The 27,623-nt window shown below is 37.4% G+C and overlaps 1 protein-coding gene across 7 annotated transcripts in view; it reads left to right on the top strand.

Annotated features, from left to right (window-relative positions):
- Positions 1 to 23,752, top strand: part of CBLB (Cbl proto-oncogene B) — a 220,278-nt gene extending 196,526 nt beyond the window's left edge. For all 7 annotated transcript variants that reach the window (XM_061134398.1, XM_061134400.1, XM_061134399.1 and 4 more), the window contains 3 exons: positions 538 to 678; positions 7,673 to 7,792; positions 19,969 to 23,752. In XM_061134398.1, the coding sequence (XP_060990381.1) occupies positions 538 to 678; positions 7,673 to 7,792; positions 19,969 to 20,228 (521 nt within the window). In that variant the 3' untranslated portion in view covers positions 20,229 to 23,752. The remainder of the gene's footprint in view (positions 1 to 537; positions 679 to 7,672; positions 7,793 to 19,968) is intronic.
- Positions 23,753 to 27,623: the final 3,871 nt, after the last annotated feature.

Here is a 27,623-nt window from a genome sequence, read left to right as displayed (position 1 = left end):
GGTAAGTAGAAAAAGATGATATTCCTCTACTGCAGGTACATTTTCTGTATATTTTGACAATGAAATATATGGGGAGCATTAGTTTAAATGAATTAAAATCCAGTGGAGCAAACTTTAAAAGCTAATTTAAATTATTCTGTGACATTAAATTTGTGTGCATTTGTGATTTTTCCAGTTAGACTGTGAACTCTTACTGTTACACAAAAATTCTATTTTGATGATGTTGATCTTAAAATATTTAGTTCAAACCTCCAATGTCTTGATATTATAAAGGTTACAGATGAAGAATAAGCTGTTGCATACCCTGCCATACAGCTTTCTAACAGGAAGCCCTGAGAGAGAAAGTCTGCATGTACCCATGTGTATTTGTGTCCGTACTTCTCTCTAGACACCCCCCACAAAACAATCAGCTCCCACTATCAAAGTCAGTCAACCGCTGTATGAACACTGCAGGTGAAGTTCTTTATAAGCAGTAAGAGAAAATTACTAGTTTTGCCTGAAGTTCTGCTGCTGATCCTGGCCTTTCTTTAAATGCAGGCGAAGATGCTTTTGATGCTCTGCCTCCGTCCCTCCCGCCTCCCCCACCTCCCGCACGGCACAGCGTCATCGAACATTCGAAACCTCCTGGCTCTGGCAGCCGACCATCCTCAGGACAGGACCTTTTCCTCCTTCCGTCAGGTAGGAGAGAAAACCCAAGCAAACCTGTTCACTGGAAGCAAAAGAATTTCTAAGATCATACTGTCAAATAAGCAACAGTAGTTCACTGATTTCTAGCTCTCAAGCTGGAAAATCCTGGGGGAAAATAGCAGTTGGGTGGGTTTGTCTGTCAGTTGTTTGGTTTAGTGCCAAAAGGATTTATAAAAATGGTGAAAGCAACAAGGAATCACAGAATTTAGAAATGTTGCTATAGAGATGATCCAGTCCAAATAACACCTGTATGCTACAAAAGACATCTCTGAGAACCAGAAGGGCTCTGTGTTTGGGCTAATAGTGATGAGGACAAATTTAGACTTACTCCTAATTCTGAGTGTGATATTTCTAATAATGTGTCTAAAAATTTTTACTAAATATGCTTTAGGGTCATTATTTTATTCCAAAACATAATATCTTGGTAAATTATATTGCTGTAACATTAGTAGGTATGTTTTTTCCTGAAATACCTGCATTTTATTGTTGTATTACTATTTTCATTTTAATGCCTCAGTGTATTTACTAAAATTATTGATCTTTGAGGAAAAATTAATATATAGCTTTTTGTAAATTCAAGTGAGGAGTAGAAATAAAAAGACTTAGTAAACCATCCAGTTTACCAGTCAGAATTATGAGGGAAAAAAAATTCAGTTATATTGAATCTGCTGATATTAACTGTTCAAGTCAGCCCCGTTGGTGATACTGTGATCTATATTCAAACGTTTGCTTTCTCAGTTTGATTTGATTAAAAATAGGATAAAGATTTTCTTTCTTAGCAACTGCCTTACATATATGTATGAGCTAAATCATGAAAGCCTTTTAAGAGTGCTAACTTTGTCCTTTGGCCACCTACATGCTTCATAGAAAACTTGGGGATCTTAACCATTGTCATTCACCTTTTATATTTTTTTTCATGGTTCTTTCTTTCAACTTGGTTTGATAATTTAGAAGTTTGAGGCAGTTTGTACATATGACACACACAATTATAGACATATAACTTGGAATATATAGCTTCAGTTTCTAAAGGCAGTTTATGTTCAAGGAATAATTTTGAGTTTAATTTTTTGTCAGTAAATACTGAATTGCCCTGTGTCACTGACCCTGTGAAATGCTTCCCTGACCTCATGGATCACGTTAATTTATTAAATGCTGCCAGTCTGAGCTACAGTTAAGCCCACTGAATGAAAGCTCAGTGAAGTGACTTCTTTTAAAATTAAGCTTTCTAGGATTTAGAACATTTTACACACATGCTTCTACCTATTTCAAAAGAATCAATTGTAAAATATTTTAGTTCTTTATCATAATTTCATTGTGCTTTGTAAAAATCTTCAAGAATTTTTTTACTCAAGATTAATTACAAGAAAAAAATACTTCAAAATGAAAAGCCCCCTTTTTTATTAGACAGAATGAAACTGTTGTATAAACTGTTTTATTTCATGTATAGCTTTGCTTGACTGCCAGAGAGGCTCAGGAGCAGTTATCCCTAGCCTGTGGTGTGAGGCTAACGGAGACCAGAGCAGGGTCATTTGAACTGCTGACTCACTCTTGACCTGCTTTTGGGTTTTCCTGGTGGCTCAGATGGTAAAGAATCTGCCTGCAACGCAGGAGACCCAGGTTTGATCCCTGTGTTGGGAAGATCTCCTGGAGAAGGGAATGGCTGCCCACTACAGTATTCTTGCCTAGAGAACTCCATGGACAGAGGAGCCTGGCCGGCTACAGTCCATGGGGTCACAAAGAGTCGGACATGACTGAGCAACTAACACACAGACTTGACCTACTTTTATCCATGGAAGTATTCTAATTCCATTCCAAATAATATTGACAAATTAAATTGACATTTCTTCTAAGAAGAAGAAAGTGCAGCTTTCTTCTCCATTTCCAGTCTCCTGTCATTAACACGACACATTTCTAGTCTGTTGCCAGTTGCTTTATGAGATTCAATGAGTCACTGTTTTTATTCATTTTTAAATCACATGTATTAGACCTCCTCTTTTTCAAAAGAAATATTTTAATTGTTCTTAATGGAATATCATAGAACACGAAGGTTTCTTTCAGCTTATAAATAAGCACTTGATTATATCATTCTGCAAAGGATTTAACACATTATAGTGTCTAAAAAATGTAATAGAAAATTCATAAAATCAGTTCTTTACTCTGAATTGAACTTTCTAAAAGAATATAAATACTAAACCGAAGTTTAACTCAATAGTTGTAGAACCATATAAGGTAAACAAAGGTGATTGCTAAATTTAAACAGATACATGAGCATTTTACTGCCATTATTTTCATTATAGTTTAATCTGTAAAAGTTTAGACCAGTGTAATGACAAGCATTTTCTGGCATTATGGAAATTTGGTTTCCTTGAGGAAATCAGTATCCCTAATTAAAGACAGAGGTTAGGCATCTGCATGATGTTAAGTACCTCTTTAAAGCAGCCTCTTTATTCCAGCATTTAGTGCCCTGCACAGCTGAGTCAGGCCCACCTTTCCAGCCTTACAAGCCCACTGACTGCTCTATAGTAGTGATTTTTAAACTGCAGGGCCCAGTGTTTCTACAAAAGAGCCTTAGGGCTCCCATACGATCAAAAAGGGAAAGTGAAGCAGGGACACAGCTCTGATGCTGCTTTTATCTGATTTCTGTTTTAGGCCTCCATGCAAAATTTCTTTTGGCAAAATAGTAATGCCCACCCCATGGTACATGAGCCATCTACTCTGGACAAGCCAGTCACATCTTAACAAGACCTGAAGAGTCCTCAAAAAAAGCTTTACACTTTCCTGTCTACAAACCCAGGGCTAGCACATATATGCTTTTATGTGCATTACAAAAAGACATTTCTTTAGTGTTGGTGGGTTGGAATGGGGCGCCTCTGCTTTGTGCCAGGGCCAGCGCTCCAGGAGCAAAGCCAAGGCTGCAGTTACGTCTGCTCGTTCCCAGGACTGCGTCTTTGTGCAGTGCACAAAATACACAATGTACCTGGAGCCCTTGCTGAACCTTTCCCTCACTGTATTTCTACCTGGAATCTTCTTTCGCAGTCCTTATCCAGTCTCAAAGTCACAATTCCACTCTGAATGCTAGCCAAACTGACTTTATTAGAGATAAAGGAAAGTTTTCCACTGGGATCCAGAAATGCAATTGCATAAGTAAAGTACAGAGAAGGCTTGGATCATTAGCAGCAGCTCCTGGGAATGCTTTAGGGGCGTGGTGACCTTTATGAGGCACACCCATGACGTGGTTTCCGACGGTGCTCATGCCTTCTGAGGGTGGCCCTCACAGAGTTCAGGTAGAGACCCGGCGAGGCGAGGTCCTCCCTGGGGCGCAGCCAGCGTGGAGACTACCGTGTCCGAGTGTTGGAGGATTCATGGGGTAGAGCCGTGGTTCTCAAATTGTCTTGAGACCAGCAGCATCAGCATCACCTAGAAATTTGTTTAAAATGCCATTCTTTAGACCTACTCAAGACTTACTAAATCAGACACTCTGGGAGTAGGACCAAAAGTCTGTATGCTCACAAGCCTTGGGGTGATTCAGATGCATGCTCAAGCTGGAGAAGCCCGAGACTAGCTTATTCCTGAAGGAATGCAGCCAGCGTGAGAAAGGGAAATAAAGCCACACCATGTGAGCTGTGGTACATTAAAGGGACTGGAGGTGTTTTAATCGAGAGGGTAGAAGATCTTGAATATATTAGAGTTGCCTTCAACCACTGTATTTGTGAAAGAATGATTAGATTTCCTCCATGTCTCCTCAAATGATCAAAGACTGACGAGCGAGAAGAATTAGGAGTGAAAAAATGCATTCCTCTTAAGCTTCCTGAATTAATAATAATTCGTATATCTCAGATGGGTACTGAATTCTCTAACACTGGAGGACTTAATCAGTGGCAAATCACTACATATGGGGATTTTATGAATATGAGTTAGTGAGTTTTGTTTCACTTCAGTAGCTCTTCAAACCCTATTCCAAGTCTTATCAGTTACATCTAGCATCGATAGTCTTTTAAAACTTTCAGAGTATTGGATCAATCTTTGAGATAACTTTTGGGCAGTCCAGAGGAAAGATGCCATTGTTTCAACTGTTCAGATTGCCTCTTTTCCTACACTTGAGTAAAAGATTGTAAGTATTTCAGATAGTCGGGGGAAAAGAATTAAGAAAATTCCATAATGCCTCCTCCCAGAGAAAACCTCTTGTTAGGTTTCCTTCTCCAGTTCAGTCGCTCAGTCATGTCCGACTCTCTGCGACACCATGAACCACAGCATGCCAGGCCTCCCTGTCCATCACCAACTCCCAGAGTTTACCCAAACTCATGTCCATTGAGTCAGTGATGCCATCCTGCCATCTCATCCTGTCGTCCCCTTCTCCTCCTGCCCCCAATCCCTCCCAGCATCAGGGTCTTTTCCAATGACTCAGCTCTTTGCATCCGGTGGCCAAAGTACTGGAGTTTCAGCTTCAACATCAGTCCTTCCAATGAACACCCAGGACTGATCTCCTTCAGGATGGACTGGTTGGATCTCCTTGCAGTCCAAGGGACCCTCAAGAGTCTTCTCCAACACTACAGTTCAAAAGCATCAATTTTTAGGCGCTCAGCTTTCTTCACAGTCCAACTCTCACATCCATACATGACCACTGGAAAAACCATAGCCTTGACTAGACGGACCTTTGTTGGCAAAATAATGTCTCTGCTTTTTAATATGCTATCTCAGTTGATCATAACTTTCCTTCCAAGGAGCAAGCGTCTTTTAATTTTATGGCTGCAATCACCATCTGCAGTGATTTTGGAGCCCCCCCAAAATAAAGTCAGCCACTGTTTCCACTGTCTCCCCATCTATTTCCCATGAGGTGATGGGACCAGATGCCATGATCTTAGTTTTCTGAATGACACAGCATTATTTTGATTGATACCTATTTCCACACTTTAAAGTACAGAGCAAACCTTTTCCTCCCAGTCTTTCCTCAGTTTTTAATAATCTCTTAAAATAAATATTAAAAATTTTCAATTTAGCATTCAGTTCAGTTCAATTCAATTGCTCAGTTGTGTCCACTCTTTGCGACCCCATGAATCGCAGCACGCCAGGCCTCCCTGTCCATCACCAACTCCCGGAGTTTACTCAAACTCATGGCTATCCAGTCGGTGATGCCATCCAGCCATCTCATCCTCTGTCGTCCCCTTCTCCTCCTGCCCCCAATCCCTCCCCACACCAGGGTCTTTTCCATCGAGTCCAGCAGTACCCTGCTTTTTAGAGTAGACCAGTCCCATCATGTTTATTCATTCATTTCTGAAACATTTATTACTATATATAATGATACACTGGCTATGGTATTTTCACTTTGTATGTATGTGTGGATATAAAATTTTATTTTAGTGGATTATTGAGGAATTTATTTTTAAAAACTATTGATTTTCTAGTCTGGTAATTACTGTACTCTCTGTAGTAACTGTATCATGTGTATTTTCCCATTGAAGCAGGAACCCTTCCACCCTTACAACCTGCTGCGGAAGCCCAGGTTACCCTGCACCTGAGCAGTAGCCAAACTTATCGTGAAGCATCATAGTGATTCAGAATTGAATTAAATATTCCATGCTACTTATGTTTACATTTTAGTGTACCCAGTGACTTTTTAGGTGCAATAGACTAATGGCACAATATCATACTGCTGTATATTATGTAGTCTATTTATGACTCAGTAATCAGTCTGGAACATAATATTTAGCCTTAAATAAATAGATGTTTAGAAATAGCTTAGGTATATCTAACAAAACCATAAATTTACCCTTAAGGAAACAGAAAAGTTTATGTATTGTAGAAGACGGTCTTTTCTCTGACCCAATATTAAATCTGTGATGTTTTAGAATGAACAAGAACTAAAAGTAAATTTTATTGAACATTTAACTGTAAATCTTTGGAAATTTTCTGTATTTATGCAGAAATAACCATATTTGGTCCCTTTGGTTAGCCTTCCAAAATCAAAAGATTAATATTTATTGCATGGAATTTATCTTCTTACTCCTTCCTAAAATATTTCAGCAAAATTAATGAGGCTGATCCATTGACTTTTCAATTATTGAAAACTCAGAATCTAAGACTCATTTTAATCTCAAAATTAATGAAAGCAAATTAAGTAGCCTTGGTTAGGTTTAAAAAAAAAGTCTCTAGCAAAGCTGGGGATAATTATTGTATTCAAATAAGGAAAGAAAATGACTTCAACTATTGCCTTACATTATCTGGTCAAACTTTAGTATAAGTATGCATTTCCTTCTTAAATTATCAAATTCTTATATGTTTTTAATATCAAACTCAAATGAAATTTAAAACAATGCAATGTTATCTGTTCTTCTTTAATAGTTAACATTTTAGCTTTATGTTAACAATACAAATGTCACAGAATTTGAATTTATGAAAAATCTGAATCTAGATTAGTTTTTAGTAGTTAAAAGTAAATATCTATGAAGTGCAGGCTATTTACCCAGCAGTGTGCCTGGTACCGTGTTTCTGTTAGGAGATAAAATTCAAACACAGTTGAGTATAAGATAAGGTCCCTGTCCTTTAGATGTCAAGTCCATTTTACAGATTATGTCTGCCTAATGTTTGAGAGAGAGTAATTGATATGATAATACTATAACAGGCAAAATTCAAAGTCCACTTTTTCTCGTTGACTTTACAACAGTTTCTATTCATTGTACAGGACAGATTGGGGCATAAAATTAAAATTAGAAACAGTTTTTGTCATCAACAATTTCACCATCAAATAAGAGATCTGAAAGATGCAAAATTAGTAGTCTGCATCAGTTAGGGAAAACAGGGGAAAGCATTTTTGACCAAGTGATGAATAAATTAGAAAATATGCAGGCTGATTAGAAAATGGTTACTATCAGTCATGAAATGGTTTCTTACTTTGAAAAATTGATCTTTACAGAAAATTTCTAATTGTTTTCTTCAGCCAGTTGGCAGAGATAATAGTTTTAATCTGAAAATTATCTTTATTTTTAAGATCCCTTTTTTGATCCAGCAAGTGGCCAAGTTCCTTTGCCTCCTGCTAGGAGATTACCAGGTGAAAATGTCAAGTCCAACAGAGCGTCACAGGACTATGATCCACTTCCTTCATCTTCCGGTGAGTTGGCTGATAGTAGTAGGAATAATGCCTTCCGTTTGCATCGTGCTTTTCAGAGCCCTTTCATTCATTATATAGTTTAATCAGTACTGCCAGGCTAAGAAAGTATTTTTATCACCTTTGCATTTGCTCATAAAGCATGTATTATGTGAAGAATGCCTACAGAATTGTCTCACAGAAAATATTAAATTAAGCCTTAGTATTAATTTTGATCTGTCAGGAAGGCACGTTCTGTGCCTCAAAAATCTATTCATTCTCTAACTGAGCTCATGGGAAGATCCAAGGCAGCCAAGCAAGTAAATACTTCATTCTCTAACTTTTGTCTTGCCTTATCAGATATGAGAACTGGGAGAAATGTCTATATACACTGAAATGTTGTGTCCTCTTATTTTTCCATTAAAGGAAAAAAAAATCTCTTTAGAATTACTATTAGCACCAGACTGTTAATTTTCAAGCTTATTTAGGGCTATCATGCAATGTTCAGCTGCCAGTCAGTAAGTGTTGGGTTGGTCAAAAAGTTGGTTCAGGATTTTGGTACGATGTTTCAGAAAAACCCAAACTTTTTGACCAACCCAATAGAAGGATGTAGCATTTTAGTAACTACAAGTCATACTCATAGCCATTATTAATGAAATGCTGCTGATCTGCTTCTTCAGGATGCCTTCCTTGACTTCCATATCATATGCCTTCCATATCTAAAGTAGCTGCCCCTAATTTACACAGTCACTTTATCCCCTTCTTTTGCCTTATGTTTCTTAATACCACCTTCCATTAATTTCTTTGCTTGACTGTTTATCTCCTTACTCGAATATTAATGCTTTAAAGATATATGCGAGCTTTGGTTCACTGCTACATCCCCAAGTGTCCAGAGGACTGCCTAGCACATATTTCTTGGATGAATGGCTTGGATACAAGGGAGGAGGGAAGAGTAACTGATAGATGTTATGCAGAACATAACACATATTAAACAATTAAAACAATATATTCGTCTCACAATTAGAAGCATCAGGAGTTTTTCCTGTGTAAATTTTTGTCCTATATCAGTATTTTTTTAACTATATTTTGACTTTTTTTTTCTTTTGAAGTACAGTTGATTTGTAATGATATGCTACTTTCAGGTATATAACAAAGTGTTATATAACTGAATATATATATGTGTGTCTGTGTGTATCAGTTCTGCTCAGTCATGTCCAACTCTTTGCAACCCCATGGACTGCAGCATGCCAGGCCTCCTTGTCCATCAGCAACTCCAGGAGTTTACTCAAACTCATGACAGTTGCGTCGGTGATGCCATCCAACCATCTCATCCACTGTCATCCCCTTCTCCTGCCTTCAATCTTTCTAGCATCAGGGTCTTTTCCAGTGAGTCTCTTCTTTGCATCAGGTGGCCAAAGTATTGGAGTTTCAGCATCAGCATCAGTCCTTCCAATGAACATTCAGGACTGATTTCCATTAGGATGGACTGGTTGGACCTCCTTGCTCTCCAAGGGACTCTCAAGAGTCTTCTCCAACACCACAGTTCAAAAGCATTAATTCTTCAGCGCTCAGCTTTCTTTATAGGCCAACTCTCACATCCATACATGACTACTGGAAAAACCATAGCTTTGACTAGACGGACCTTTGTTGGCAAAGTAATGTCTCTGCTTTTTAATAAGTTGTCTAGGTTGGTCATAGATTTTCTTCCAAGGAGCAAGCATCTTTTAATTTCATGGCTGCAGTCACCATCTGCAGTGATTTTGGAGCTCAAAAAAATAAAGTCTGTCACTGTTTCCCCATCTATTTTCCATGAAGTGATGGGACCAGATGCCATGATCTTAGTTTTCTGAATGTTGAGCTTTAAGCCAAATTTTTCACACTTGTCTTTCACTTTCATCAAGAGGCTCTTTAGTTTTTCTTTGCTTTCTGCCATAAGGGTGGTATCATATGCATATCTGAGGTTATTGATATTTCTCCCGGCAATCTTGATTCCAGCTTGTGCTTCATCCAGTCCAGCATTTCTCATGATGTACTCTGCATATAAGTTAAATAAGCAGGGTGACAGTATACAGCCTTGACGTACTCCTTTCCCAATTTGGAAAAGTCTGTTGTTCCATGTCCAGTTCTAACTGTTGCTTCTTGACCTGCATACAGATTTCTCAGGAGGCAGGTCAGGTGGTCTGGTACTCCCATCTCTTGAAGAATTTTCCATAGTTTGTTGTTATCCACACAGTCAAAGGCTTTGGCATAGTCAATAAAGCAGATTAGATGTTTTTCTGGAACTCTCTTGCTTTGTCGATGACCCAACAGATGTTGGCAACTTGATCTCTGGTTCCTCTGCCTTTTCTAAATCCAGCTTGAACATCTGGAAGTTCATGGTTCACGTACTGTTGAAGCCTGGCTTGGAGAATTTTGAGCATTGCTTTGCTAGCTTATGAGATGAGTGCAGTTGTGCAGTCGTTTGAGCATTCTTCAGGATTGGAATGAAAACTGACCTTTTCCTGTCCTGTGGCCACTGCTGAGTTTTCCACATGTGCTGGCATATTGAGTGCAGCACTTTCACAGCATCATCTTTCAGGATTTGAAATAGCTCAACTGGAATTCCATCACCTCCACTAGCTTTTTCGTAGTGATGCTTCCTGAGGCCCACTTGACTTCGCATTCCAGGATGTCTGGCTCTATGTGAGTGATCACACCATCGTGATTATCTTTGTTGTGAAGATCTTTTTTGTATGTTTATATATATGTACTATGTATATATAGTATATGTATATATGAATATATATACATATTTTCATCATCAGATACTTTTCCATTATTGGTTATTACAACATACTGAATATAGTTCCCTGGGCTATGCAGTAGGACCTTGTTTTTTATCTATTTTATATATAGTACTATGTATCTGCTAATCCCAAACTCCTAATTTATCCCTCCCTGCTCCTTTCCCCTTTTATACCAATTTGTTTTCTATGTCTGTGAGTTTCTGTTTCACAAATAGGTTCACTTATATCACTTTTTCCAGATTCCATATATAAGTGACATCATGTGGTACTTGTCTTTCTCCGTCTGATTTATTTCACTTAGTATCATAACCTCTAGGCCCATCCGTGTTGGTACAAGTGGTATTATTTCATTCTTTTTTTTATGGCTACATAATATTCCATTGTATGTGTGTATGTGTGCATATATGGTCTCTTCTTTATCCATTCACCTGTCGATGGACACTTGCGTTGTTTCCATATCTTGGCTACTTTAAATAGTGCTGCTATGAACACTGGGGTGCATGTATCTTTTTGAATTTTTTTATCTTTTCCAGATATATGCCTGGGAAATGGGTTGCTTGATCATATGGTAACTTGATTTTTCATTTTTTAAGGAATCTCTGTATTGTTCTCCATAATGGCTATATCAGTTTATATCTTCTCCTACAGTGTAGGAGGGTCCTCTTTTCTCCACACCCTCTCCTGCATTTATTGTTTATAGACATTTTGATGATGGCCATTCTGACCTGTGTGAGGTGATATCTCATTGTAGTTTTGATTTGCATTTCTCTAATAATTAGCAGTGTTGAGCATCTTTTCATGTGCCTCTTGGCCATCTGTATGTCTTCTTTTAGAAAGTATCTCTTTAGGTGATCTGCCCATTTTTTGTGTTTTTTTAAAGATTGATCTGGATGAGTTGTTTGTGTATTTTGGAAGTTAATCCCTTGTTTGGTTTCCTCTAGTTTTATAATACCTGGTCTTCTATTTAGGTCTTTAAACTCATTTTGAGTTTATTTTTGTGTATGCTACTAGTTATTTTAATTTCACTCTTTTGTATACAACTGTCCAGTTTTCCCAGTGCCATTTATTGAAGAGACTGTCTCTTCTCCATTGCATATTCTTGCCTCCTTCTTTATAGATTGACCATAAGTGTGTGGCTTTATTCCTGGGCTTTCTATCCTGTTTGTTGATTCGTGTTTTCTGTTTTTGTGCCAGTACAGGACTATTTTGATGACTGTAGCTTTGTAGTATAGTCTGAAGTCAGGGAGTGTGATTCCTCCAGCTCATTCTTCTTTCTCAAGACTGTTTTGACTACTCAAAGTCCTTTGTGTTTCAATACAAATTTCAGAAAAGGGCCATTGGTAATTTGATAGGAATTGCATTCAATCTGTAGATTGCTTTGGGTAGTATAGTCATTTTGACTATATTTACAATATTGACAATAAATATTGACAATATTTATTCTTCTAATCCAAGAACAGACTATATCTTTCTGTTTGCATCACCTTCAATTTATTTCATGAGTGTTTTATAGTTTTCAGAGTATGTCTTTTGTCTTCTTAGGTAGGTTTAGTCCTAGGTATTTTATTCTGTCTGTTGTGACAGTAAATGGGATTGTTTTCTTAATTTCACTGATACTTTATTGTTAATGTATAGAAGTGCAACAGATTTCTGTATATCAATTTTGTATCCTGCAGCTTTACCTAATTCATTAATAAGCTCTAGTAGTTTACTGGTAGCATCTTTACAATTTTCTGTGTATAGTAGCAGACTATCTTCCAACAGTGACAGTTTTTTTTTTACTTCTTCCTTTCTAATTTGGATTCCTTTTTTTTTTCTTCTCTGCTGTGGCTAGGACTGCCAAAGCTATTTTGAACAAAAGTGGCAAGAGTAGCATCCTTGTCTTATTCTTGATTTTAGAATGCTTTCAGATTTTCATTGTTGAGTATGATGTTCATAGTGGGTTTGCCCTGTATATTCTTCTTTATGTTGAGGTATGTTCCCTATATGCCCATGTTCTGGGTAGTTCTTATCAGAAATGGATGTTGAATTTTATCAAAAGCATTTCTGTATCTATTAAGATGATCATATGGTTTTTAGTCTTTAGCTTGTTAATGTGATATATATCAAATTGATTTATGGATGCTGAAAAGTTCTGTAATCCTGGGATAAATCCCACTTGATCATGGTGTGTGATCCTTTTTAATGTATTGTTGCATTCAGCTTGCTTTCAAGCTCAAATCTCAGCTCACAGATTTGTTAATAGTGAGCAGTTGTCCATTCTGTAACATCCAAATCAAGGTAGATAGCTGCTTTGAGAATTATTAACACAATAGCTCTGTACTTGATGACACACGTGGGAGATGCATAAAAATCCCTCTGTAGTTTCATAAGTTTTCACACTTGAATATAACTCGGAAAATTTTACTAACTTTTTCAAATTTTGGTCCATGCTGTCTTTACCAGTTTACTTCTAGCCAGTCCAATATTTCAGATATATCCATGGATACCCACTGAAACACTATTTTCAGTTGAAAGGGAAGATTTCCAGAATGATGGAAAAATGTGAAAGTCAGAAGGCAGAGACAGTATCTAACTCTGTCTCTCTCTCTCTCTCTATATATATATATATATATATATATATGAAAATAAAGCACATTCCTTGAGATGTTAAAGTACAGCTTTGAGAAGAGCGCCATGACTGATTTAAAAGTAACATCCTGTCTCACCAGCTCTGTATTAACAGAAACGTGTTCTCAAGTTACAGGAAGGATTGTGGCCTCAACATTCTATTTTCACAGCTTTGCAGTTTACACCATAGCATGCAGGTATTATTGAGCCCATAGTAACATCATTTACGTATATGATTTCAACTGGTAGAAATACCAGGTAGTATTACACTAGAAATTTCAAGGAAGAACTTTGAGTGACAAACCCGTTGAAACATCCCCAGATAGGCATTTACCAGAAGCCTGAACTGGCTTTTTACCTGAGTGAAAAACTAGTCTTGATGATTACTTTGAGGGTCTCAGCTAGCTGTAACATCAAATATTTCAACTGACTCCTTGAACTCTCTTTACAAACACAGTCAAACCACGGAAAATAAGATACTTTTTTTTTCCAGCAAGATACTTGTTCACATGCTCCTTCATAGGGCTACCAAGCTGTCCACTAGTCTATTTTATACTGGGATTAGATCTGTCCATCAGAAATGAGACTGGATGATATGTGCCTTTGGGATAATAACAGCACTTACTTTGCAGTAGCATTTTTATAGTATTAAGGCCTTTTTAAGATGACTGTTGAGGACTCTGGTATAATTTGCTGCATCTTATAAATTCCATTTCTATTTTTTATGGTGATATAGTTGATGGTGACTAATTTATGTATATAAACTTTATGAGAAGACTATCTCTAATTCCAAAAATTTAATTGATTTATAAGTATTTTCCTTATACACTTACCTAAAAAAGATGTGTGCATATCTTAATATACAAAGAGCCTTCCGAATGTTTTATTACTCCCCCTCCAAAAGTTTACAACTCTCTAAAGTTTTTAGATGTAACAGTATTTAATGATATGAATATGTTATGATGAGAGTTAATAAGTGGATTTTACCAGCTTGTGTTAAATTCATATATACCTGTATATGGGTGACATATATTAGCAAAATTATTATTATAATAAAAATTATCAGCAAAATTAATATTTTGCTAATAACCTGCTTATTTCTTCACACGGGGTTCATGTCGATACTAGCTGTGCAGGAGCTTTTACACATTTTTCGGTTTGCTTTTCTCTTGTTGTAAGACATATGTGCCGCAGCTTGAATACCATTCTTTAAAACCCCAGAGAATCCAGCTGACAGAACACAAAGTCATAACGATGTGTTTTTGCCCATGGTGATGAGTACAGCTGAGCTTTTTAATATTCTTATTATTTAGAAGGACATGTAAGGCAACACTTAAAAATAATGCGAGAATACAAGCACATGACTTGTATTAAATGTGTTTGTAACAGATACTATTACCAAGTATACCTGCAAAATAAAGGAGGTATCATAGAAGGAATTAATTCCAGTGCTACTTTTCCTTCATTAGCTTAAAGGAAAAGTGATCAGATGTTGAATGAATTTTATATTAAGACCTCAATTGGAATCTATGGCTTCATTTCACGTAAGAGTTGGAATTGTGTATTGTTATTAGAGATGTTTTAAGATAGTGTTTTTAAGGTTCTGTGTACCAACAAAGGAAATTGCAGTGTTATATATAGAGTTTTACTCTAGTTCAGCTACCTAAAATGTTTTTCCTTATACACAGCTTCAGGTTTAAAACCACAGAACATAGTGTTATTTTTCTTATAAACATGATACTAATATACTAATACTTCTTCTATAACAATTTTCTGAATGTATTAAAAAAGTTATAACCTAGGCTCTGTTTAACAACATAATTCGCAACTATAGCCTATGTGAAGATATTTGTAATTTAGTAAAACTGTGTATCTAAAACCTGTCTTTCTGAAATTAGATGGTATATTGATAGTGGCAGCAACTCAAGTTTACATAATGAGTTTCAGAAGTAATTGATCCAACTTATATGTCAATAAGGCTTCCCTGGTGGCCTACAATGTGGGAGACGCGGGCGGGTTCGATCCCTGGGTCGGGAAGATCCCCTGGAGAAGGAAATGGCAACCCACTCCAGTACTCTCGCCTGGAAAACCCCATAGACAAAGGAGCCTGGTGGGCTACAGTCCACGGGGTCACAAAGAGTCGGAGATGCCTGAGTGACTGCACTTCACTTCATGTGTCAATAATGAGATTTATGTCTTAATTAGTTATTTTTAATATTGTTATACATGAAAAAATATGTATTCCAAGACTCTTGATGTCCATCCCAAGTGTTGTCAGTGAATTACTAAAATAATCTTAGAAATTACATCTCAAACTTTAAAAAAGATTATGTACAGTTTAGCACCTATAATTTTAAATATAGATAACAGAATTTGGTTTAATACATTTTGAGTAGTTTTTATTATGGAATAAAGATCTAGCCATAACTTAAATGGGTGAGACACAGCAATGTTTAGTAATGTACCCAAGGTCTCAAAGCCAGTAAAGGATGGGATTTGATCCAGTAAGTATGCAGTCATTTATGTTGTTGTTAGGTTTAAAAACTTAACTCACCCATTCATATAATAATGATTGCTGAGCTGAGCTTGGAGATACCGATGAGAAAAATCAAAAACAGTAGTGAAGGAAGAGGGTACTAAGAAATCTAAAATTGTAGGAGAGATTTCAAAACTGCATTATGATCACATGACTTTAGGGGAGCTAGTGTATGCTTTCTGTCCTTTTTTAAGATTCTTGGGCTTCAGAAGCTCAAGAAGCTCAGGATTTTTTAAGATTCAGACTTGTAAAAAGCACAGTAGACAGAATCTGAAGCTTTGTTTAAAATTATTCAAGTAGTACATGGACATTAGAGAATAAAGTAGAATTAAAAGAAGCAAAAGTCACCTGGACCCACGTCATCAATAGAAACAGTATTGCCATTTTGGAGCCCTTCTTTCTAATGGGTGACCATGCACGCATTCACACAGTGGGAATCATACTCCCCAGTATAATATAGTATCATACCTTTCTTACACATCATTAAACTTTTTTTGAAATGTCGGTGTCACTTTAAATTATTGTATGATAATCCGTCATTCTGATATACTGTCACACTAGAGCTTCTCAAATCTTCTTCCCCACCAAAGAGCTAACTCTGAATGACAAGGGGATTAACGGCTTTAACTAAAGTGGACCATCACATGCAAGGAATTGCCTTAAAAATCTTTGTTATTTCAAAGATGTCTGCAAATTTTACATTTTACTTGGTATGTCTACATTTCCATCTTTAAAAACATTAAGTCTCTCATACCCTTGAGTAAAACTAGTGACCAGGAAGATGCCCTGTTTGGTGGCTCCACATCTTCTTGAACTTACTTGGATATTGTTGCCCTTGCTCCTAGGAGTTCAAAAATACCATGAGCATGGACAGTGACCCCAGAATAAACACATGCGCTTTCAATCAGATTTTTAAGGATACATGTATTCAGGTACAGAAATCCCCACAGAGCTTGTAAAATTCACAGTCATTCCAGTGTACTACAAAACTACAAAATAACTCCTTTGAGGGAACTCTGAGATCGGTTCATCTGCTCCTTTCCATCATCTACACATTCCAACGTAAGGACGGACCTGGTGTCTCCTCTTTTAGACACTGAGACAGTGAAGGCTGCCCGTGAGTTTTAGGAAGAGGTGTCCAGAGAGAGGGGTTGGCTGTAAGTGATCTGATATAATCATCAGCATGAAACTTTTTTAAGAGGGTTTTTTTTTTTTTTATTCTTAAAGGTTACTCTTCAAGTTTTAAGAGATCTTACTTGTTGGTATCTTGCTTAAAAGTTTATAAGAGTTCACTATAAATTCCAGGGTTTTTTTCCCTGTTCCACACTTGAATCCCTATTGATTTATAGTAATTGATGTTCTACATAGCATTTGAGTATAGTGGTTACCATTACAGATGTGAATTCATTGTCCTCTCTGTTTCAAAGTCTCCTAGCACATATACCAAGCATTACATTAATCACATACTCCCTGAGAAAAGTTACACCTCTAAAATTGGAGACAAAAAAGTATATTTGCAGAGTGAGAATTATAAAAGCAAACTGCTTACTTAGCTGAAAGTCACTCAAAATCCGAGTGGCCCAGCAGAGCTGAATCTAAGTCTCCTGAGTGATGCTCCTCGTTGACATCCTCACCAGGGAAAGTCGTAGCTGTCAGTTGCTGGTGCAGAGCTACACTATCCAATTAAAATAGTCAAACAAAAAGTTAAAGCATTCCAAATTGAATAAAATATTCAGCAATAAATAGAAGTTTATATATAACAGTTGGCAAAAAGCTGCAACATAGCTTCCACTTACTTCCATTCATGGGCTCTAATACATGATAGGATTCAACTCGGGGCATCTGTAAGATTTCAAAGACATATCAGCACTGTTCTGGGGAAATAGATTATCAGTTATGGTGGCGAGGACTAGGGTTAAATAATTCAGTATATGTAAGAGTTTTGTATCTAAAGAAAAAAATGTTTCTCCTTTCTACTGAAAATATATCCAAAATCTATTGTGATTCTTTCCACAAGTGGTTTGAATCATTTCCTCTAGTTGATATTTCAAATAGACCAGAGATACCGTCACTCCTCTAGTTTTGATTTAATCATTTTGTGGGGTATTTTCCCTAACATTTGGTTTAACCTAACTTGGGCTTCCTGAATTATGCTTAGTACTTATGATTTTTTAAGAAGAGAATAACTTTCTCAAGAAAAATTTATCATCTGCACATTCCCATTACATTTGGCCAGTATTACCTACAGCAGCCTCACAGAGTGAATAGATCTCTTGGGGGGGTTTCCTGATGATAGATGTCATATTTTTTAGAGTCATCTACCAAGATCAAAGGCACATGTTTATTAAATCTAAAATCTAAAATTTCTAAAACTAATTTTTTATTATACCATGAGATGTCTCACTGTCACAGCATCTTTCCCAGTTGAGTAGTCTACACAGCTATACTTATCAAAATTGCTTAATAGTCATGTGCCCTTCTCAGTATTTTAGACAGGAGCAAAATAACAGTATTGGAAAAATTCTTCAAAAACTACCAGTACAAGGAATTTAGCTTTGTATTTAATTCTAGGTCCTTTTCACACCAAAATATAAGCCAGAACAGACAGTATTTCAATGTATAAATTCTGTGGTAACTGATTAAAGGAAGTCTTGCTAGAATCTAATAGTTTTTCAGAAAGGATTAGAAGCAAAGCATAATTTATTGTCCATCTCTGCATGACATTAATGGAAATACTTAATAGAAAAATAAATGAAACCTCAACAGTAAGAAATGCAATTTACTAGACCATAATAATTTGAGATGTTTAGTTACAGATACACAAAACAGCACACACTTTACCAAGAACCAGAAACTAATGTATGTTCTTATGTCTGAGTAGAATGAGCTTTATCTATAGCTATAATATTTTTTCAAACTAGATATTATTCTGTAAGAAAGAAACAAAAATAAGACTATCATCCAATTTTGTGTAGAACTAAATATTTTCATCCCGGAGGCTTTTGTGTATGTTATATTGATAGTGCTAGAAGTGCAAACAGAATTTTTTTTATTACCTTCTCAGACAGATATACTTTTGAGAAAACATGAAATGATGTATCAGGTGATTCTTGGATCTACACTTATTATTGAAAACACCAGCTTACAGCATTTCCAGACGCCATCAGGAAAGCTGGTGAGGGAGCGGAGGTCAGGAAGGACAAGGCGAGCACATGAGTCGTGAGGCATTTGTGTTCTAGCCTCACGTCTTCATTTATTTAACTGTGTCTCTGAATATGGCACTTGTCGGTCATCTAAGAAAAAAAGCATTAAATAAATATTGGTTTCTGTCTTGTCAAATTTATGCCGTCAAACATTTATGGGTTTAAGACAACTTTTAATCTCTTTAAAATGTAGGCTTTTGATAGCACATACCATATACAGATAAATGGAGAAATGTGATAAAAGTGCCCCCTTAAGTCACCAGCCCACTTCCTGGTGATCTGCTGGCGGTGGCCTGTATTTGCTTTGTTCTTTATGAGATTACTTTCCATTGTTGGACACCAGTGTCATGTGGTTTAACTTTGAGAAACGAGTATCAGGAGACTGACCTGGAACCCAGTTCTCCACTACTGTTTCTGCGGGCTTTGCTTTTTTTTTTTTTTTTCCAAGCTAAGCTTTCTACATTGGAATCTGGATGAAGTATTTCAGCAAAGCACCAACCTGTTGACTAACGGCCATCTCAAAGCGTCTGCTATTTCATTATTTACCCCCAGCATCAGTAAGGCCTCACTTTCCAGCATTCTAACTGGAAAAATATGCTGCAAAGCATATTTCTCAGAAGTCTTGCTTGTGACATGGGGTGGGACGTAGGACCTGATGGGGATGTTCTAGCAGGAATACCCTTGAGCTTGGAACGGTTTCCTTCAGTAGAAACTTCCCAGGAAATTATCTCCACCATAGTACAGAAGGGGGACTGTATTGCCGGAGTGAAAGCTTTTCTTTTTCAGTTTTTTTCCCTTCTATATCTTTTATTTCATATGATTTAAAGAATAATATGTAGAAGTGGGAAGACATCTGTGTTAATTTCTCAAATTTCCAACACACCTTACCTTTGTTATCCTGACATTCAAAATAGGGATAATTTAACTATTCAACCACAGTATATAAAAATGGTTTTTGTAGAAACAATGAAAAACTTTTAATATAAAATAATGAAATCCTACTGATGTATAATGTCTTTCTTTTTATCTCTTTATTTAAATACTTCTCTTTAAAAATCTACTCAGATGGTTCACAAGCACCAGCCAGACCTCCTAAACCACGACCCCGCAGGACTGCACCAGAAATTCACCACCGAAAACCCCACGGGCCTGAGGCAGCATTGGAAAACGTCGATGCAAAAATTGCAAAACTCATGGGAGAGGGCTATGCCTTTGAAGAAGTGAAAAGAGCCTTAGAAATAGCCCAGAATAATGTGGAGGTGGCCCGTAGCATCCTCCGAGAATTTGCCTTCCCCCCTCCAGTCTCCCCACGTCTAAATCTATAGCAACCAGGATCATAAAGACCAGAATGCGAAGCAATTGCTGACTATCCCAGGCGTGTGGAGAGAAACGTGAGACGGGATTCAAGAGAGAAGCTTTCTCCTCCTCACGTGGCATCTTTGAGAAGAGAGGCTTGGAAGTGGCTGCTGCTCAAAAGACAGCTGCTGCTTGCTCAGGATGCCAAGGGCTGCGGCTTCCTTACTTTTGCTAGCCATACTTTTAAATCAGGGTTGAACTGACAAAAATAATTTAAAGACGTTTACTTCCCTTGAACTTGGAATCTGTGAAATGCTTTTCCTTGTTTACAAGTTGGCAAAGTTGCAGTTTGTTTTTTTAGTTTTGTTTTCCGATTTTTGTTTTTTTGATATCTGTACTGTGTTCTTGATCGGCCCTCTGTACAGTGGTCAGGTCTGCTGTAACATTTCCTACCAACTCCCTCACTGTGTGCATCAACAGCGAGGTCACATATCCATTGTGATTGTTCCCATCCCAGCCTCCCACCCAGGTCCATTTTCATTTCTCCCATTGACAAGATGCTTTAAAGGTTCTGATTTTCAGCATATCAAACTAATGCAAAACAAGTATGTGGCCTTCACTACTGAGTCTTTTCTTTGGAAACCATCACTGTTGAGAGATGGGGAAAATCTGAATGTATAAAGCATTTTTGGTTAATGAACTGCCTTTTATAAGGGATTTTCATATAATATAGAAGAGCTTCCCTTTTTGGTGTAAGTTTTGTGATCTTTAATCTTCCACATTTTCATCTTTGTCATCCTCAAGGTGTAATGACTGTTTAAAAAAAAAAAAAAAAAAAACCTGAAATATTGGAAAGCAACTACTGCAGAGGTGGGAGAAATACACTTGCACATGACGATGCCATACTAAAGTTACATAACGAGGTCCCTTGATATTTATGCCTGCGTTACTTATGAGGGATACTGAATAAGAGGGCATCTCCCAGAAGTGTATTAGTAATTTTCAGATAAAATTATGAGCATACCTTTCCCAAAGTGGAACAGACTTCATTTCCTCTTTGAGTGATTACACTCTGGTACCTAACAAGTTTAGGAACCAGTTCATCTTGCAGTGGAAACAGTAAATCTTTGATGCACTGTTAAGTGCTAATGCTACTGTGGCAATGTTTTTCTTTTTTTTTTTGCAAAATTCTTAATTTTCTCTCTACCATCAAATTAGAGTTCATATTTAATTTTTAGTCTCATTTATTGCTCCACATTGTTCCATCCAGTCAGGTGAAAGAAATTTATATAGTTTTGCCTTTTTTGCAAAATGAAGGTAGGTTCTTCAGAAACCACATTATTAACTTTTAATAAACCTACAGATATTTATTGGGCACCCGTGATGTGCCCCGTGCTGCCAGGCACTGTGTTCTTAAAGCACAAACCATCACAAAGTGATTGCATTGTGGTATTCTGTTATCCTTTATCCACACTTTTGACGGTCAGAAAGTGTCTCTGCTGGACAAAAGCATGGAAGGTTTCCACCAGTGCTTCAGAATTTTCAGGCGGTCGTCTTTTTTAATTATTATTTAGTGAAGAATTAAGATGAAACCAGGTCTGCGTTAAATGCTTGACCCATGGGTGGTTTTCTAAATGTGTACTATCTGTGGGTCTGTGCACATTTCTGTCACTCGTTTAACTTCACACGGTGTGATGTAAAAAGACGCATCTGATCATGAGTGCCTCTTTGGGATCTGAGAGCATGTGACCAAACGTGCAGCAGAGCCAAAGGAAACTAAGTCAAGACTTGCGCAGTCGTGGTGTTGACCTGGGGAGGGAACCAGCACATCTCTCTGTGAGCTGACACGTGCCCTGACTTGACAACTTGGTCTCCTAACGAGGTACTTGAGGAGTCATAGGCCTTGGATAGTTTGTGCTCATGTTTTAATTTCTTCATCTGATTCTGAGCTGGTTCATGCCCCTAGAAGAAAATTTTTAATTTGCCTTAAATGTTCTTCCTGTAAGTAAGTATATGAGGGCAGTTTTTTATACTTTTAAAAATTGCATTGGCTAATTCGCCATCGCTTTATGAACTCCATGTTATATCATCATGATTTTTCATTTGTTTTATTAGTTTCTGATGTCATGCTGAAATAGCACTGTGTTTTGGGTTTTTTTTTTTTTTAATGACTTGCTGATCTTCGGTACAGTCTAAAAGCCAAAAATTGCCACTTCATTGTGATAACATTGTTACAACATTCTTAATAGATCAGGGAGGGATGTAAAATATGAGTGTTAGAAAGCATAGTATAATCTCATTCAAACAATCTTTAAAAATGAGTGAAAATTTCCAGTGAAAGTGAGGAAAAAAAAATAGCGACTATAGTAAGTTTAGACCTGAAATTTTTTAAATCTATTTTGCAAGAAAACTTACTAGCCTGCACCAAAATCTCTCTGTATCTAGTTCTCAATAGCAATCATTAGTTTTACCATGAAAAAGACCAAATCAAAAATTTGTATGGAATGGAAAGAGGGAAACTTTCTATCAAACACTGTCATGAAAACCTTACTGCTACCTATTACTTACCAAACTCAAAAAAAAAATTTTGAGGAAATAAACAAAAACATAGTTTTTAATCATAAAAGTGACTAGCCGTTAATGGCTGGAAATGATCCAGACTTGGTTTCACTGTGATCCAAAAAGTTTGACATTCCTCCCATTTCTCAAGATTTATTTGGTAATATGATTATTTTTAAAGCCAGTACAACATATCATTTATATAATTAAAACAGTTTGTGGCCAACATTAACCTGCTCTCCCCTGTCCCCAAACATACTCTGGGGCAAAAGTACTTACCTTTAAAGATAATCCAGTAAATTATCTCCATAATCTTTTTTTCCCCTTGATGTCTGTAATATCTATCCTGGCCAAATTTTCTAGAATTGAATCAGCAGTGCTTATGGTCAACTTGAACTTCCTTCCACAAAGGTGACCCCTCCCCGTCCATATTCCCTTGCCTATATTGCAAATAGTCTTAATAACAGAACCCTAATTGCCCATGAACCTCAAAGGGCCCATTGGTTAACTCAATATTCCACACACATGAACACTTGCAAAGATTTCTTCATAATGTGAATTTTTTTCTTGTTCAGTTCCAGAAGCATTTACAGTTTGGACATTATTTTTCCTCTCAGATCTTCAACTTGAAGCTTTAATTTGCACTGAATTATCTAACCCAGTTAAATTTTTCATTTTTTTTTTCTTTTATGCTGACAGATTTGAAAGCAAATTACAGTATGTTTTCAACAATACAGGTACTGCCTGTTGACCTGGAATTTTAGTGTTTCTAGGAAGAGTTTGCAGAAAATGACGGCAGTTGAGTGAAGGGTTTTCTTCTCAATTACTATTTTATTTTTAATGCCTTTTTAAAACTTGTCTAATGTGGCAAAATAGCTATGTGTTCAATTAATTTATATTTTATTCATCCTTTTTCAATTCTGGTTATTATGTAAACTCCAGTACAGTTTTATCTGTTCTTTTAAGGTATTTTATAAAATGAATGTTAACAAAAGCAGAGTTGGTATATTATTTTTCAAATGAATGCAAACATTTGAGAGCAGTTCTATGTTGTATTTTTTATCTTCATGTTCAGAGCGAACAGTCAACATCGTATCAAGTACCCATCCCAAATGATTCAATTATTAAATAACAAAACCATATCATATAAAGGTATTTCACATAGATAAGCTACTCCCATGCCTTAGAACTGAAAAGTCAAAGTTCTATTAAGGCCCTGAGTAAGAAATAGCAAATCTGGGAAAAGCTGATTGTCTTCTAATGACATACCATATAATTGATATTTCTTAAAAGTAACATCTGTTCTTTATATTCTTTAAATTCTTGATTTTTCTAATCATTTGTTACTGGCCAGTACATATCAGCGAGAGGACGATGGAGACAAACCATGTTAATAACTGCTTTTATATCAGAAACCATAACAGAGTGTTGTGAAAATCACGGGTACATGCATAGTAGTAATAATTGTACTTTCAAAGAACACACAACTAAATGGGAGCTACAAGCACATAATTCCAATACAGAGAACACTGTACAGAAGTTATCACATTGTACTGGCATTATGTACACATGTCATATGGCAAGCGCTGAAGAGCCCAGGTCTCCTGCCTTGCAGGCACCAGGGAAGTCCAAGAAGACTGGTGTGGGTAGCCTGTGCCTCCAGCGGATCTTCCCGACCCAGGCATTGAACCGGCGTCTCCTGCGTTGCAGGCGGATTCTTTACCAGCTAGCTGAGCTACCAGGGAAGCCCCAGAAGAACTATGTGGGGCCCTTGATATATGCAAGAAACTTAGTATTAAAGCATTTAATCCTTTCAACAACCATCATGCCTCTTCTAGGACTGTCAAAGTAGGGTGTGATATGTTCCTTCTGAAGTCAGAGAAGTAATAAGACTACATAGCACTTTGTTAGCCTAAAGAGAAACAAGGTTTTTGTTGTTACGAAAGAACTCGGGAGGTAAAGCTTTTCAAACAGGAAGAGCACCCATGATGGAACACTTGTTATTTAGACAAAGGTGAAAAGTAGGACGGCTGGAACACAGAAGAGACGGGAGGCTGCCTTGGTGACCAAAGGTGAAGGACCATGCGACGTCTCAGATCCTAGGAATCAGGAGTCACTTGCTGGAACTGAGATGATGACATCCATGAAAATGCCTAGAGATTAGGCTGTATTTAACAGGAATTGCCACATCAAATGATAATCCGGCTATAAGCTAAAGGGAAATTTAATTTTCATGCCTCTCATGTCCCTCTTGATTTTCAAGAGAAACTTGGGTGGTGTTCTTAATTACCTATTTCTGCCGCTGCTTCATCCTCACTGCCACCACCCTCTTTTGGGTCTTAATTTTGGCTCCCCTAGAATTTTTAATAGCCTGTAATTGGCCTCTGTGGCTCTAGTGCAAGGCAGACTGAAGTTTCTGAAATGCAAATTCAGAGTGACACCTCCAGGTAAAACCCCTGAATGCTCAATGGTAGAGAGCCCTTGTCTGCATTCCTTTTCCCACTCACCTCCTGTCCTAGACCCTCTTCACTTCTGCTGAGCTGGCAACTGCCCAAATAGGCGCCACATCTTTATACTTGCTAGTTCCGGCTATTCCTTTCCCCTTTTCCAGCCTAGCCAACTCATTCTTTAAAATCTGCCTCAAGTGTTCTCCTGTGAAGCATTTCTTTTCTTATCCCATAGTCTGAGTTAAGCATGCCATCATCTACATCTCACATAGCACCAGTATTCTAATGCTTATAGTGTGGTTTTTGCAGTTACTTCATTCCACAGGTGGCCCCAACTAGACTGAACTTCTTCAGTAGAGGAAGCGTGTCTAATACATGTCTATGTCCCAAGCTCCTACTATAGAGCCCAGCACATACTAAACAAAATGTTTCAAATAAATGCAAATGGCACTCTTAAGCAGCCAAAAGTGGAAACAGTCCTGAAAGCTGGTAAAGCTCTGCAACTAGCTCCCTGCATGCAATGCCATCTCTGATTCTGCTTTCTTCACCCATGGACCAGGAGATAGATAAGCCTACTCACTAATGTGATTACAGTAGATGCCTAAGTTTTCTTCACTGTTTGGATGGGGAGCAAAAATTATTTAATAAAAAATCAGATTCACAAAAGCTAGATTTTAAAATTTAGAGAAAAATTTTTTAATTTATTCTTTTTTAGTAACTTAAGAATACTTAATGCTTCATGAAGAGTTTATGACAAACGTGTCCAAGAAACTACTACTCACATTCCCATGATGATGTAACAGTGGTTGAGAGCGCAGGCTGTGGAGTCAGACTGTCTGAGATCAGTCCCTACCTCTGCTCCAAGTTAGACGACCTTAGGTGTCCTAACCGCCTTGAGCATCTGTTGCTTCATCAGTAAAATAAGAATAGCAACTAAACCTACACTAAAGGACTTATAGGGGGCTTGTGAGGCAATACTAAAAAGGAACTTAAAATGTGTCTAAATACCATTGAATGCTCAATAAATGGCAGTTCTAATGACCACATTCCTGAAAGAACTTAAGCCCCATTTCATCTCTTAAAATCTGCAGAGTAGATGGCAAAGAGATGCATGTCAGATTTATCCTGTTACTTCATATAGCCAAAGGCAGACAACAAAGGAACAAGATTGTTCTGGCTAAACTGAGAAAGCTTAAAACTTTGAAAGGTTACACATTCTGTTGACAACTTGTAGAACTGAGTTTTTTTAACATAAAACATTTACTATTACGTGCTCTTATACTTGGTACAAAAGCCCAGTACAATGAAAGCAGAGATTAGAGATGGTGATGTGGCTAAATCTCCACGGTTACTCTGGGTTCCTCAAGAGTGACATTCTCCCACCGTGACCACCCCCTAGATCAAATATTTAGAAGCTCTCTTATCAATAGATGAAAACTCTTTTTAACGTTTAAAATCTAGTTCAAGCACAACAAATAAATTAGTCTTTGGGACATAGAGAAAAGCGGCATAACTAGTGGGTTCCTTTAGTCTCTTCATACGAAACCACAGGCTGAAGAAGACTTTCCCGAGAATGAGGCTAACGCCCCAATGCTGAAAGCAACAGGTATTAACTAAATGCCTCTGTATTCTAAAGCCCACCTAGCAAACCTCTGCAGGACTCTGAGACGCTGGAAGCAGCACTCTCATCCAGAGCCCTCGAGATATATGCAAAGATGATGGACTCAGGGGCTGACCTGGGAGAAGTGAGTAATGGGTAAGATGTTACGGACTGAACCCACCTCTCCCAAGCCAAGCAATGTTATGTACAGAAGAGTCAATTACAGAGATTAAGACACTCATTGCATTCCACTGAAGAGCCGCTCACACAGTGGACTTACTGATGTGCCGTCTGGGTCTGAGCAAAGTGAAAACAAAACAGTGAAGACGGATTGACAGTGAATCACCTGACCAGGAGCCTCACCATTTGCGGGGCAAGGATATATATTCTTACAAGACAAGCAGACCCCTGTTGAGGCAGCTGACCTTGAGCCATCTTGTCACAAGAACACAATACCCCGAGTACAAAAAGACGAGGATTTGAATGCCGCTGGGCCAGGCATGAGGCAACCCTGCCACCGAATATTCTGTCAGATAGTAACAGTGAAAAGAGAAAAAATGTTAAAAGCAGCAAGAGAAAAAACAGACAAGGGAACGCCCACAGGGTTGATTTTTCAGCACAAGTTTTCAGTAGGAGTGCCATGATACATTTCAAGTGCTAAAAAGAAAAACTACAACCAGGAATTCTCTATTTGGCAAGCTTATCACTGAGAATTAAAGACAGAATTTCCCGGAACCGCAAAAACCTTTTTAAGAGAGTCCATCACCACTAAACCAGCCTCACAAGAAATGTTAAAGGATCTTAAGGAAAAGAGAAGA

This window comes from Dama dama, chromosome 31, assembly GCF_033118175.1.
Source record: "Dama dama isolate Ldn47 chromosome 31, ASM3311817v1, whole genome shotgun sequence".
Classification (NCBI taxonomy): Eukaryota; Metazoa; Chordata; class Mammalia; order Artiodactyla; family Cervidae; genus Dama; species Dama dama.
Note: the sequence above shows the minus strand (reverse complement) of the source record. Positions and strands in the feature narration are given on the sequence as shown.